General features: G+C 37.2%; 1 protein-coding gene across 1 annotated transcript in view; it reads left to right on the top strand.

Moving 5' to 3' along the window:
• Positions 1–927: 927 nt before the first annotated feature.
• The window catches only part of TOR1AIP1 (torsin 1A interacting protein 1), a gene marked incomplete at both ends in the record, with an annotated part of 37,066 nt that continues 22,562 nt past the window's right edge, over positions 928–15,431 (top strand). The window contains 3 exons of the mRNA XM_084250058.1: positions 928–1,836; positions 2,947–3,027; positions 4,999–5,130. Of these exons, the coding sequence (XP_084106184.1) occupies positions 928–1,836; positions 2,947–3,027; positions 4,999–5,130 (1,122 nt within the window). The remainder of the gene's footprint in view (positions 1,837–2,946; positions 3,028–4,998; positions 5,131–15,431) is intronic.

The raw sequence follows: 15,431 nt of genomic DNA, 5'->3' as shown, positions 1-15,431 counted from the left end.
GTATATACGGTGTTCGGAAGTGAAATAGCTTTTCACCATAAATCAAATACAGCTTATCAAGTCATGCCCAGAATCAAAGTAAAAATGATGAATGGCCAGTTAAAATTACAGTGCTGTCTCTATTCAAAGTATTTGTTCTGAACAGGACTGCGATTAAGATTTTTTCTACGAAAATCAGAAATAAGACTGCGCTTGCTATGTGTACATTTTGCCAATGTAAATCCACTTGAGTATGCCCGTACATAGGACTTTGTACTCTCAACAGGGGACTTAAAATTTAAAACCGGGTAACTGCTTTCATAAGGAGCTTCAGCACAAAATAATTGCCGAGATGACACCTGCAAAATTATCTTTCTGATGATCACTCCGGCTGGAGACACTTGATAAGGCACGGCCGGGGGAGCAGTCAATCAACAAGGTTCAGAAAAACTGCGCAACAACCTGGGAACCGGGACTGAAACTTCTCCACCCCCGTCGGACTCGGCCTTTCCCATATCGGGGGCGTCTCCTTGGGTGTGGGCCACACTTGCAACTAGCAGCTCCGCTTGGGCAAGGCAATTTGCCCAGCCACTTGTCCCTTCTCAGCGGTCTCCTCCCTTCCTTCCTCCCCAAAGGCCAAGGACAGCGACGTCCTCCTCCCTCTTCTCCTCCTCTTTGGTGCCTGCAGCCAGGAGGCGGGAGTGACCCTAGGCAGCTGACCCAGCCCAGGCACTGCCTCTTCCACAGCCCTCAGGACACACCATGGGCCCAGAGGCAGGTTTGCAGCACAGCAGCGACGACGCAGGCGGCGGCCCGGGCGACTCTCAACTGCCTCCCTGACCGCCGCGACCACCGCCCAAAACCCCGAGAAGCCATCGCTATCAAAGGCAGGAGAATCAGGGACCCCAAAACCATCTTCGCGACCGACTACAAGCTACGTCAACAACTATGGCAGGCGAGGGGTGGCGGGCGGAGCGGATGGGGGAAGATTGGGCGATCTACGTCACGCCGAGGGCACCCCTGCGGGAGGCCAGGCGCCGCCTCAGCCCTCAAAATGGCGGCGGCAGTGACGCGCCTGCGTACGGGACTCCTTCCCCGTCACGTCACGGCCGGCGGGAAGTGAGGTTCTCAGAAGAGCCGCCAGAAGTGTACGGCGACTTCGAGCCCCGGGTAACCACAGAAAAGTCCCGGGCGGGAAAACGAAGCTCGCGAGAAGAGTTCCGGCCCGATTCTGAGAAAGAGGAAGTGAGAGAAAGCAACTACTACCTTAGATCTCAGCGGAGGCAGCGGAGACCAGAGGAAGCCGAAGAGATGAAGACACGAAATGTGTCCCGCCTGCCGCAGCAGCAGCAGAACTCACGGCAGCTTCCGCCACAGCAGTCTCCGGCTACGACTAGAAGAAGGATACCGGTCTCGCATTTCTCTGAAGGTGAGACTGATGGAGGTAACAGTCTCAGCTGCACGCCGGGGCGCGGGCGGGCGGGGCGTGGGGTGTGTGCGCACCGGATCTCGCCCCAGGCCGGGGCCCGGCCTCTGGGGGCTTCTCCTCCGCGATGGAGGTGCGCCCCCACGCGGGGACCCCGACCGCAGGCGGGAAAAGCCCGGGCTGGAGGACCTGAGCAGAGCCGGGGAGCTCTGCCCTTTCTGATCATCAGTTTAGGGGGGATCAGGGCTTACCTCTTTCTGCAGGCCTTTATGGGGGAACGGCAATCAGGGCCCGGGCTCGGTTTCTTTTTGGTTCCCACCCATGCGACCTATGTTTGTACCAAAGCCATTTCCAATTCATGGTTTGACTCTCAGGATGGCTGTTCCAGTCCTTTCCCATCAGCACCCTGTGGGGAGAGAAGAGGAAATGCTGTGAGCGTTGGGAGGATTAGCGTAGTTGATGATTGACTGGACACCCCACTCTTGTGCTTGCAGCGGGTGGTGTAGGTCAGTTAGTCTAAACTTGAGGCTCCTCAATGCCTCATAAACTGGAGCTGATCGCTCTTTGTCGTGTGTGTTGGTCTCTACCAAAAATTCCCCACGTTGGAGGCCCGCAGTGTAACCTCATGGTTAAGGAGCCTGACAAAGCAAGACTATTAATTGTCCTCAAAATGAACCAAAAGGATGCCTACAAAGTATGTGTGTAGTTTTAGAACGACACAGTTGAACTCCCTTAACCCATCTTCACCTACCCTGCCCCCCACATCTAACACCGAGTTACAGGTGACTTTCGTGTTAGCCCCACGCAAGGCATCTATGAGATAAAAGTCAGGACGTGGGATCACAGTGGATTTACATGGCTGGTGATAGACCATTGATGGATATAAAGAAGATATTAAATTTAGAGCATAATAATAAGCTACAAGTTTACCTGATGATAGAGTTGAAGATGTGTTGATTTTAGAGACTTTATATCTCTACGGATAGTGTAAGTTACTGTTCCATGGAACAACTCAAAACAGTTTAGCCCATGTATACCTTAGTTTTATTTCTCTTATAGATTATTAACTTCCTGAAGACAAAAGTCTTGTCTACATATATATTTGAAAAGCCGTGTGATATTTCTGTATCTCAGAGATGGCTTTGCACATAGTAGGCGATAAATATTTTGCATTGTTTTGGCTCTTCCACAGAACCTACTGTGGTTCTATATTTTTAAGCACATGAAGGATTGCCTCTATTTTGGTAAATCTATAAGATCGAACTGTTTTTCACTGTTGTATTCCATATTTATGATGCTTTAGCTCATCTTTTAAATTTTCCAAAAGTAATTTGCTTTGGTTGCAATGTATCAGTGTTGTATAATTAAATTTGATATTGTCAAGAGTAGTTCTAACTGGTTGAATCCCTAAATTTTGATAAACTTAATTATATATTTTAAGAAAATGAATTACTTGCATTTCTGCTTAGTCTGTTAATACATATAATCCCTACACAGAGCACATGTTCTGAATGTTGATAATTATCTTGTTTATTCTTTAGAGGATGAACCATTGTTATCGTCACAAACTGTTTTCAGCAACATGGTCTCAAAGAAAACCAGCAGAACACAAGATATCTCAGGTTTGTTGTTTTCCTTTCCTGACAACTTTTTTATGTACAGACTTTAAAATAATAGCCTGATTCCTCAAGGGTCCCAAATCATACCTCACTCAGAGTTTTAGTGAAACTTCTTTATAGGTTGTTTATTGAATTAAGCAATACAGGCTTGTGTCAAGAAAAAAAAGGTAGGGGGAACGTGGAGACTGGGGCAGATACTTGAGTATTTACTAAGTACTAGCCACTTTGTTAATTCACATAACTATGCAAAATAGATATTATGCCCATGTTATAGAAGAGAAAGCTTAGAGTGGCTAAGATTTTCCCTAATATCATGCAGTAGATGAGTAGGCCAAAATTGAGACCTAGTTATATTTTCTCCAGAGTGCTTTGATTTTTCTCTCAAGTACCTCACTAACTCTCTCATGTGATTGCTACTTAGTAAAGTTTTAAATGTTGAATGAATACATCATATTACCTTCTATTTAAAATAGATTAAATGATCTGCAAAGTAAAATCATGACACAATATGGTCAGTCATCAGTTTAATACTACATGTCACCAAATCTAAGATGTAAGATATACCACTGTTGCTTTGTGTGCCAACTATTAATAAAAGGAAGAAATGCTGCCAATTAAAATGAATGTGTTTTCGATTAGATTATATGATGCATTCAAATTCAAAGATATTGAAGATTAAAGATATTTACATCTTTTCATCAATGTTACATAGAAATAGACTATATTTGTATACTTAAGGTTTTAAAAATGTTTAAACTAGTTTGAAAAGCCTAGAAAAGATTAAGTTTTGTGATTAATGCATAGGGCTCTTTAGTCTTAGTTCCATTTATTTTCAGTTTGCTTTTCTTGAATATTAGGAAAACCTCACAATAAATTATAGCTGTTGCAACTGATCATCCCTGGCTTTTTTAACCCATATCCTAATTTATTTCCTTATGTATTGCTTCTAATAAGATCATGCTTCATAATTAGAACTATTCTATCCTCAATTTAGAATAAAATCTCTCTGTTCAAGTTCAGTATCAAATAAACACAAACCTCCCGCTTACTTCTTTAAATAGTGTATCACTATGTTAAGATTATAAACTATCTTAGGAAATGCTTGGAATAATAGTTGCTAAAATCAGATTTTCCAGGTGATTTAAAAAAAATCTTGAGGGCCTCCCTGGTGGCGCAGCGGTTGAGCGCTGGGTTGCGAAGCTGCCCGTAGCCTCTGCGGCGCCGGTTCGATCCCCGGCTGCTCCCTGGCCACCAGAGGAGGGTCCCACATGGTGCGCAGACCTCTCCTGCCACCCGCTGCTCCCCTCAGCAGTGTACTTCGGTCCTTCTGCCTGCTCTGCTCCCCGCTCTAGCTCTGGTGAATTCTCTCACCCTCCCGCGCTTCTGACTGTACCCAGTGCATGTATAAACAAAACAAACAAACAAATAAAAACATGCCTCCATTAAAAAAAAAAAAAAAGTGTTAAAAAAAAAAAATAAATAAAAAAAATCTTGAAATTTTATTTACAGTAGTTTTAATTACATGTGATTTATACCCTGAAAACCAAAAGGTTCTCATTTTTTAAACCTGGGATAAAGTTATAGAAATTTTGAAGTTAAATAAATTGATATAATTATGATTATTGCACCAGTCACAACAATCTATTATATGATAAGACCATTATGTAATAGGATGTCTTGAGTAGTCTTTGTTCACATTAGGCCTATAATTAAGGACTGCTAAGAGGTACATGACTGCATAGTGTCATGGAAAGAGCCCTGGACCTTGGTTGAGTTACACACCCACTTTAAGCCAAAGACCTTTATCTATATGATTTTCCCTGCTTAACTGACAAGGCTTCTGCAGAAGTGATATAGTACATACAAAATCACAGTAAAGCATACAGACTTTAAGTAATTTTTTCCCTTATGGCATTTAATAAGAAATGTGAAATGTATTAAACTTTGATTAAGCAGGTCTGTCTTTTTCTGAAGAATCTTACAGCCAAAAATGGAAAAGATACAACATTGCCCTATATAGATGATAGCTTGATGGAACCCATGCACAGGTTATCTGGAATATATCAATTGCACACTGCGTATAATATACAATTATTAGAAATAGAGGTATGTGATCTTAAAGAGCTTTAAGATAATTGGTTCTCTAACTCTAAAAGGTGCTTTTAAAAGTCATTCTGTATCCAGCATTTCACATGTTCCCATCTCAGCCTCTTTGTGAAAGAAGAAAGAATTTAGGGAATTGTAAAATAAATACTTGTACAGTCTGTCTAGCAGTTATTTAACGAGAAGTCACTTTGATGGAAGATTTCTACCATTCTCATAGAAGCATAGGCTTTCTGTTTATTTTTGTCATTCAAAATAGTGATATATACTATCTGAAAGTAGAATGTTCCCATTTGATATGATTTGGAAGGTAATTTTTTGCATCTGGGAATGCGCAAAAATTTTTCCATTAAATTAATAAATTTTTACCATTAAATTAATGGTAATAGCATTCCCATTACCCCCCCCCCAAAAAAAAAAAACAATCTAGCACATCCATCACACCAGATAGGGAAGTTCTATTTTCAGAAAACAGGAAAAACCTGTAATTGTATATAGGACTACTGGGTGTGTTTTGAGAAAAATTTATCCAAAATTATCCTTAAGAATAAAAATCTAAACCAAGAGGCCACCTTCTAAGCAGCCTAATGAAGACATCTTTGTCATCTGTCATTCTGTTTTTGGAAGGCACGATAAATGTTAATTAGTTTAGGACAGTGATACAGTTAGAACTTTTCTTATTGTTTGAAGTTCCAGAACTGAGTTATTTTCACATTAAAATAGCCATTCAGGTCAATCAGTTCAGTTAATATATACATATATAGCTGCTATTCTTCTATGGCCAGACTCATTCCTTTCTGAAAATAACAATATGAATTTTATAATCTAAAAATATATTGAGTAAAATTTCAATGAGTTTTTCAAGGAGTAAGTAAATATTTTTGTTCTGACAGTGGTGATTTCTAACTAAATCACGGGTGTTTTTAAATGCCTATTAGTTTGTCATGAGCATTTTATTCTTTAGCTACTGTAGTTATTTCATTCATTCACCAGATATTTATTGAACACCTGCTTTTTGCCAGTCCTCATGCTAGATGCTGGTGTAAAGTGGTGAATGAAAATGGACTAGGGGAAGAAATTGCTATGAAAGAAGGGTCTTGTTATTTTATTCTTTAATTTCTCTCTGTGGTACTGCCTTCTTGGGTATTTTATATCAGCTGGGTATATAATAACACATACAAGAGATGTTTCTCTTTTTTTTTAAGATTTTATTTAATTTTTCATAGAAGAACTGGGATGTAGGCCAGAGGTGCCGGGGGTGAGAGGGTTCACCAAAGAGAGAGTGTGGGGAGCAGATTACTGCTAAAGGGAGCAGTGGACGAGACAGGAAAGGTCTGCTGTGCCATATGTGTTGTTAGCTCCCTGGCCGAGGATTGAACTCAGGCCATCACAGTGGTAGCACTGAGACTTAACCCCTAGGCCACTAGGGAGGCCCAAGAAATGCTTTTTAAATGAAAAGATAGGGACTGAAATAGTAAATGATGTTTATAGATTCAGTTGAGCTTTAGGTTTTAATTAAACCTCAAAAGGGTGGTAGCAGAGAGGAGAAAAAGAGAACGGTAGTTATAATAATGGAAGTAAAATGGTAAGTTATATTGTGCTTTTATTATCACATGTACAAAGATTGACTTTTTTTTAAAGGTTTTTTTTGTTTTTGTTTTTGTTTTTAATGCACACAAGAACTGGGATGTTGGCCAGAGGTTTGGGGAGGAGGGTGAGAGGATTCACCAGAGAGGAGTAGGGAGCAGAACAGGCGGATTGACTGAAACACTGCTTAGGGGAGCAGTAGGCGAGACAGGAGAGGTCTGCTGCACCATGAGGGCCAGCTCCCTGGCTGGGGATCAAATTCATGCTGCAGAGGCTGGTGATAGCTTGATAATGCTGAAACTTTAACCCATGTGCCAACAGGGAGGCCCCCAAAGATTAACTTTTAAAACTAAGTTGTAAATACCTAATGTGTGAAACACTAGCAACTGAGATAGGTATTTCATAGAATCTTAGAGCTAGAAGACTTAGGAAGGACATCTACTCAGAGTTGCTTAGAGTATGTGGTGTACCTTTATCATCCATTCAGCCATTGCTTGACCACATTCAGTGACATGAAAATGATTCTCTCACTATTTTGTTTCAAAGGGAACTCTAGTAATTTTTTTTAATATGTAAAAACTACTTTGTTGTGACTTTTCATCAACTTAATTCTGCCTTTTTGAGCTGTATAAAATCAATAGGATCATTTTTCAACATCTCTGTCTTATGATGCATAATAGCAAGGCTAAATAAGCTATTTTTTGAACCATTGAATGCCTGTGTTTTCAAGATTTCTTTTCTAGTTACTATAAAAGGAAAATTGGGTTAAATCAGTTTTGTTAGAACAAACATAGGAAGTCAGTGTTATGGCGGGGGCCATTGATAGTCTAGGATGTGGTAATTACCACATACAGAGTCAAACATAATGCTTTTTTTGTAAAGACCAATGAAACAAAACAATGTAATTCAAAGTTGAATATAGGCTGGATATTGGGTTATTTTTTGTGAGGCTCCTTTAGCCTCTAGGTTAATGATAACATTTTATGTAGTGGCATTGGCATATCTGGTTGTACCATAGACAGTCTGAAACAAGTCCTAGCTAGAATTCTCTTTTTTTTTTTAAATTAGAGTTTACATTTCTCAAACACATACAAGATTGACTACTTGGAGGAACTGAATGAATACTCAGAAAGTTAATTCTAAAATTATAATATGCCATAAATAACCCACAAAGAAGGTAAGCAACAAATGGAGTAGCCAACTTAGTTAGTGCTAAGTACAGATTTTGGGTCTTAGTTAAGAAATTTAGAGGCGTTTAATTTGGTATTCTTTTCCTTTTATACAAGTACGATCTACTGAAACAAATCGCAACTTTTTGCATTAAGGCCATAAATTTTTTATGGCAAAAAACTTGTCTCTAGATCACTATTGTATTCCCACACCTAGCATAATGGAAAGCTCAGAAAACCTTTGTTGAATGAATAGGTGATTGTGTAATAAATCTAGTATGTTTGACATTTTATATATTTTTCAATGGTCTGTCTTTCTGTATTAGTGGCGAGTAAAGATGAAGATACTATATGTGACCTCCGTAGGCCCCCTATAAAAAGAAACAGATCTGGTAAGAGATTGTTTTTGTCTATGTATTTAATGTTTATATAAATACAATTTCATTTTTAACAGGGTAGTACATGTACTCATATGGTTCAAAATTCAAAAGTTAATATATGTATTTTTATACACACACACACACTTACAATGGAAACGCTCCCTGCCTCTACTCACCCCGTATCCTCACTAGAGGCAACCAATTTTGTCAGCTTCTAAAGCATTTTTCCAGAGATATTTCATGGAAATATCTGTATAAATTATGTTTCTTCCTTTTTAAGACAAATTTTAGCCTGATAAATACACTTTTCTGTACCTTCAGAGTCTTTGTGACTCAGTACTATATAGTTTCCCTGCCTCATTTACATTTCTTTTTGACTAAAACATAAAGTATTCCCTTCAAATTGATTTCATGACTATGAAATAAATCAGTAAAGCCATTCTATGCAATGTGCTCCTACGGTACATTTTCAGAGATTTTTAGTACATAAGGATGCTTTATCCTACGAACTAAATAATGAAGCTTATTTGTCTTCATAGTAGGTTTCTACTCCTCCTCAATTATATTCTTTGAGAATTATGTTAAAATTTTTTGATAGATGACTGTCCTTTCAAGTAAATGACTGTCCTTTAAAATGATGAAGGTCTGTTATGGTTGACGAACCTGGGTTAAAAAACCATATGATGCATTTCCTTTTTAGATCTAATCATGTCTCGCTATCTCTCTTGCAGATTCGGCACACAAAACAAATGGAAATACTAAAATGAGTGAATTAGGTTAGTTTATCTCTAATTCTTATAGGTTCTCTTTGAGAGTTCCAGGTATCTCTTAAATTCCAGAGCGTACATGTTTGGTGACTGACTTGAGAATATTTCTTTGTTCATTATCTCTGATATATAGGACACTGTCCCTATAACCATTGACCTTTCATAATAGCTTTGGTTTTTATTCTCTCTGAAATTATCTTTTTTATGTTATTGTTTAAATTCATCTAAGGATATAATACATTTATACATTTTAGCTTTTACTAGCTTCTGTTAAATTCATACTATTCAGAGAAAGGTGATATCAATTTACCAAACAAGGTTTTTTCTTTCTTAGAAAGTGAATCAATAATAGTTAGTCCACGAGTAAGTCCAATGTCCTTTGCCATGTTTGTGTAACTAGTTTAAATTTGAGTGTTTTCCTTGGTGTGTAGAGTGACATATTCTAAAGATAGGCTTTAAATGAACGTATGTTGATTATGGTTGGATTTAGTTTTAAGTTAAATTTTTTTCAAACTTTGGAGATGAGTCAAAAAGAAGGAAGCTTCATTTTTTTCATCAGTAGTTTCAACTTCCTTTATTAAATTCATCTTTTACTTAAGCTTAGAATAATTTCTTCAGAGACTTCAGAATGTGTAGTTGGCTGGGTGCTAAGAATGACCCTGCAGTATATAATTTATCATGTATTTTTATCTGAATTTGGCAGTTTTACTTTCTATGCTAGATTTAGAAATCATTTTTATAATTATGGTTATAAAACTAAGAGTAAAAAACATGCTTTCCAGTTTTAAGAAGATATCTGTGAGATTAATGTAGAGAATGTCTCCTTTTGATTCTATTTACAGTAATGTTGGTACAACTTGGAATATATAAAATGACTTCATGGAAATATTAGTGACGTCCCCAAATTGTTCTTTTTTTTTTTTTTTAAGATTTATTTATTTATACAAGAACTGGGGTACAGGCCAGATGTGCAGGAGGGTGAGAGGATTCACCAGAGACAGTGTGGGGAACAGAACAGGCAGACTGACTGAAATACACTGCTGAGGGGAGCAGCTGGTGAGGCAGGAGAGGTCTGCTTCACCCCCAAATTGTTCTTTACTCTTTGTTCCCTATTGCCCCAATCTGATGGTGTTCTCAAAAATAGCATTGGCATCGAACAGTTTTAAATATACTATTCTTAATGGTGTCTACACCAGGTTTCAGCAAGCTATAGCTTCTGAGTAATATCTGACCCACAGTCCTGTTTTACACAGCCTGTGAGCTGAGAAAGTATTTTTACATAGTTTTAATATACGCATATATAGGAGATCTATATGTATGTGTGTGTGTATATATATGTCATGTATATGACAGACTTTATGTGACTTGGAAAATCTTAAATATTGACCCATTTTGGAAAAAGTTTATCAATTTCTGATTTATACCAGTAGCAGGAATAAAGACTATAAATTGTCATTTGTTCTAAAAGTAAATTTAGAGTTACATACTTGCCTAATACAGAGTTACATACTTGTCTGTACTCCATACAAGGTTGTACTGGCAGCACAAGAAGACAGGAGACAAAATTCTGTCTACTCTTAGAGGATGAATGGTAGTCTCATTTATGATAGCTTCATATCTTTGTCTCCAAACAAGACACAAAGTAAGCGAAATTTACACTTCTATACGTCTTATACCAATGCATTCCATAAAAATCTCTGGGAATAGCAAAGTCTATAATAAAAATGTAGTTACTTTGGCACCTGGGCTTTCAAAATATCTAGTGGATTTTATAAACTTTGTATTTTCCTTAAAAACCAGCCAAGAAAATGATGCAGTTAGTGGTTGATCTCTCCACCAGAGGAAATGAACATGAAGACTCAGGGATTCTAAAAGGGCATTTTCTTAATTGGTTAATGTTTTGGATAAGTAATACCTCCTTAACAGTATGGGCCTCCCCTGGTAGCGCAGCAGTTGAGCGCTGGGCTGCGAAGCTGCCCGCAGCCTCTGCAGCGCTGGTTCGATCCCCAGCTGCCGGTGAGGGTCCCACATGGCACGACAGACATCTCCTGCCGCGCCCACTGCTCCCCTCTGCAGTGTATTTCGTCAGTCTGCCTGTTCTATTCCCCTCTCTGGCTCTGGTGAATTCTCTCACCCTCCTGTCCTTCTGACTGTACCCAGTACTTGTATAAATAAATAAATAAATATTTAAAAAAAAAAAAACAGTATATTTAATCATTGTCATTTGTCTTTTTATTTGTTAAAATCATAGTTTTATAATTAAGATAATGTTTTAAAAAGTAAGGTTATTACTGTAGCAAATAGGATTTTAACTTCTCAAAGTTTCTGCATAAGTAGGGAAGAGTAATATCTTTTTTTTTAAATATTTTTTTAAATGCTCTAACCTTCTTGGTTGCAACCAAGAAGTTTAAAATAAAGGAAGCAGAGTAACAAAAGAAGGAAATGAAATAAAAACTTTATGTAGTTATAAATGCTGCTGATTTCACCATCAGATTATATTTAATATTTATCTGTACATTCTTTGCAGTCTAAATTAAAAATATGAAAACAGATAAAATTATCATAATGTGAGAAATGTAAGTAAAAATCTTAAAAGCTTATTCTGTGATCATAAAATCTATTCATTTTTAAACACCTTATATATGTATGTTAATGACTGGCTTTAAGTGTGAGAACCATAACGAACCATGAAATTTTTTCTCTATAGCTCTTAGGAGTACATGAGCTAATGGAAAAGAAAAATAAGTTCAAAAATTATAATTATGAAATTATAATTAATAGAAATATTAACTTTTATATGATAGTCTAAGGAGAAGTGCCCTACTCAGTGGAAAAGGTCAGGAAGGTTTTATGGAGGAGATGGCATCTGAGTGGAATTTTGAAGAATGAATAGCAGGTGAATTATGGAAGGAGACTTGCAAATATTCTAGTCTTATAATGGATAAGAATCCTTTAGAATCCATGCAATGTGAGAAATTAAATTCCTTTAGAGACAACATTCTTACATTAGCTGTGACTCTGTGATATCTTTTGTTATTTTTTGTTCTTGAGCTTCACTTACTATAATGAAAACCATGTTTCAAAATTTGTATGTAGCCAAAACTATGAATGGCCTGATAAATGATGATTTGTTAATCAATCATCAACTATATGATTTATTATTAAAGATTTCTAATTCATAAGATGTAATCGGAATATGAGGTACAAAATAATACTGTCTTTTGTTTTTAGTGATAGTATCAAGACAACCTTACTTAACAAGTTACTGATCATGACTTTAATACTGTTGATAATTATTTGTTGTTAGGAACGTGGAGTTCTAAAACATTCCATTTAGACATTAGACACTGAATTAAAAGTCTTAAATGTTCAAAATTAGATAACATCCATGACTTATTAAATACTTCAAATATGATAGAACATATTAGGAGTATTACAAATAAATGGGAGCCCTCATGTGTAAATTTGTTAAAAAATCATTCTTAAATCTTCTCCATACTAATTAGATAATATACATATAAACAGAAAAAAAGAGGTTAAATTTTAGGTAATCTGGTATATGAGGGATTGACTATTAGGTGAACTGGCTTTAGAAAATTTGACCTAGAGCTTCAAAAGTATACAGAAACAAAGAGTGAAAAAGGAAGTGATTACTGTATTATTCATTTTTTCCTAATAGCTCCATGAGTAAATATAAATCTTCACCATACTTTTCCATTATTACAGATTCTAAAATTCAGCCTTAAAAAATTTACCATAGTAAATATTTTTTATGCTATATAAAGCATTGTACCCTTATTTATAAATGTAATTTTAGCAAAGCTACAATATTACAATAAATACACTTGGGAGTTGCTGTAACCTATCTTAGGAAGAGTTCAACTCTCAGCCTTTCTTCATCATTCATTCAATCATTCAAAAATGTATTGAGGGGAACTTCCAGTTTCTGGTTCCATATGTAAAGGGCTTAGAAATTGCCACTCTATTCTCATAGCAAGTAAAAACTGACAAAAATGTACAGCTCTTTTTGAATCCTTAAGAAAGAACAGGACAAAGAACAAACCACTGCTTCCAAGCTTGGAGAGACCAACACACAAATACAGGAAAGTCATGACTTGTCAGAACTGAGACTCAGAAGCAGAAGCCTAGGTAGGAAACCTAGGTAGGAAAATCTGAACTGCACTTGATAAATTGCTGGAGGCTCAGCTTGAGAGTTAAAATTTCTAAGGGTACCTAGTCACAGGAGAACTCCCACTGTAAAGTAAGATTTACCTCCAACAGCTTAACCAGGTTCCCACAGTAAATACCAGAAAGAAATTCCCTAATGACACCTATAGAGGGAAGGTAAAAGAACCATTTTTGAAATATGCCAGAGTACTCTTCTTCCTAACAAAGCCTGCCTGCCCTTAGGAGAAAGTAGTTAGCCAGAGACTGACCTTGGGAGAGGGAAATACCCAATTTTAGGTCGCACTAGACATCCTGTCCCATCTAATAGATAATGGAAAAATTGAAAATCTTTTTTGAAGTTCATAGTTCAGAGGTAGAGTCTTACTAAAAGACTGAAACCTAATCATAGGACTGTAGAATACTTCCCTTCCCCTTGTCCCACATCTCACCACCACATTACCCAAGGTCTATTTATAGCACTTCCTTTCTACCCAATACATCATGTTTAGCTATTGAGAGAAATTCCAAAACACACCAAAAGAAAAAAAAAAAACCCAACAATTTGGAGTAAACATCAGAACCAGACATGAGAGATGTTAGAATTATCAACTGTAAATTTAAAACAAGTACTATTAATATGCTAAGGACTCTAATGGACCAAGTAGAGAGCGTGCAAAAACAGATGGACAGTGTAAGCAGATAGATGGGAATCCCTAAAATAAAGAAGAAATACTAGAGGTAAAAAGCAGTGTAACAGAAATGAAGAATGCCTTTGATAGGCTTATTAGTAAACTGGACACAGCTGGTGAAAGAATTTCTGATCTACATGCTTTATTAATAGTCATCAAAGAAATGATAATATGTTGTGTTAGAAATGTTAGCTAATGCTACTCCTAACAATTAAATTGCAATATATAAATGTATTGAATGAACATATTGTACATCATAAATTTGCATGGTATTGTGTTAGTTAAAGCTGAGAAAAAGAGAATAACCAAGGACTCTTCACAACTGCAAAAGTTGCAACATGCATGTAATGGGAATACCAGATGAAGAAGAAAGAAAGGAACAGAAGAAATCTTGGAAAAACTGACTAATGATTTCCCCAAATTAATGTGGAATACCAAAGCACATATCCTGGAAGTTTAGAGTACAAAATTAAAAAAAAAAAATGTATCTAGGCATATCATTTTCAAACTACTGAAAATAAAAAAAAAAAATCCCCAAAGAAGGCAGAAGAAAATACTTGACCCATAAAGGAATAGATATAAAAATTACACCCAGCATTTCCTCAGACCCATGCGAACAAGAAGAGGATGAAGAGAAAGATTTTAAATGTTAAGGGAGGGGGAAAAAAAACAAAATTCTGTACCTTGCAAAATTATCCTTAAAGATCAAGCTGTTCCGGGCCTCCCAGGTGGCGCAGCGGGTTAAGGGCAGCGCTGTGAGGCTGTCCGCAGCCTTTGCAGTGCCGGTTCAATTCCCGGCTGGCCAGGGAGATTCCCACATGGCACAGCAGACCTTTCCAGTCTCGCCCGCTGCTCCCCTCAGCAGTGTATTTTGGACCTTCTGTCTGTTCTGCTCCCTGCTCTCTCTGGTGAATTCTCTCACCCTCCCGCGCCTCTGTCTTGTACCCCAGTGCATGTATAAATAAATAAATCTTTATAAAAAAAAAAAATCAAGCTGCTAGACAGTGTAAGAAAAAAGAAGGGAAAACTAAGAAAAACAGACAAGCAGATATTGCTAATGTCAGAAATGAAAGGGAACATCACTACAGTCTCATAGAAATTAAAAAGCTAATATAGGAATACTACAAACAGCATTGTGCCCATAAATTTTATAACCTCAATTAAGTTGACCTATTCCTTGAAACACAGTGTAAACTCCCGTAAGAAGAAGCAATCTGAATAGGCCTATATCTTTAAATAAATTGAATCAATAATTAAAACCCTTCTAAAACAGAAAGCACCAGACCAAATGTGAGGTTGTGGGTGAAGTCTACCAATGTTTAAGAAAGAAATTATGCCAATTCTGTACAATCTCTTTCAGAGGATAGAAACAGAGGGAATTCTCACTAACTCATCCCATGATGCCAGAATTATCCTGATACCAAAACCAAACAAAAACACTGCAAGAAAAAACAAAACCCTATAGTTTAAGGTGTATAATATATTGAATCCAGAAAAGTACAAAAAAATTATCATTATGATCAAGTAGACTGGTTGAACATTTTG

The sequence above is a fragment of the Talpa europaea genome, assembly GCF_964194135.1.
Source record: "Talpa europaea genome assembly, chromosome: 12".
Classification (NCBI taxonomy): Eukaryota; Metazoa; Chordata; class Mammalia; order Eulipotyphla; family Talpidae; genus Talpa; species Talpa europaea.
Note: the sequence above shows the minus strand (reverse complement) of the source record. Positions and strands in the feature narration are given on the sequence as shown.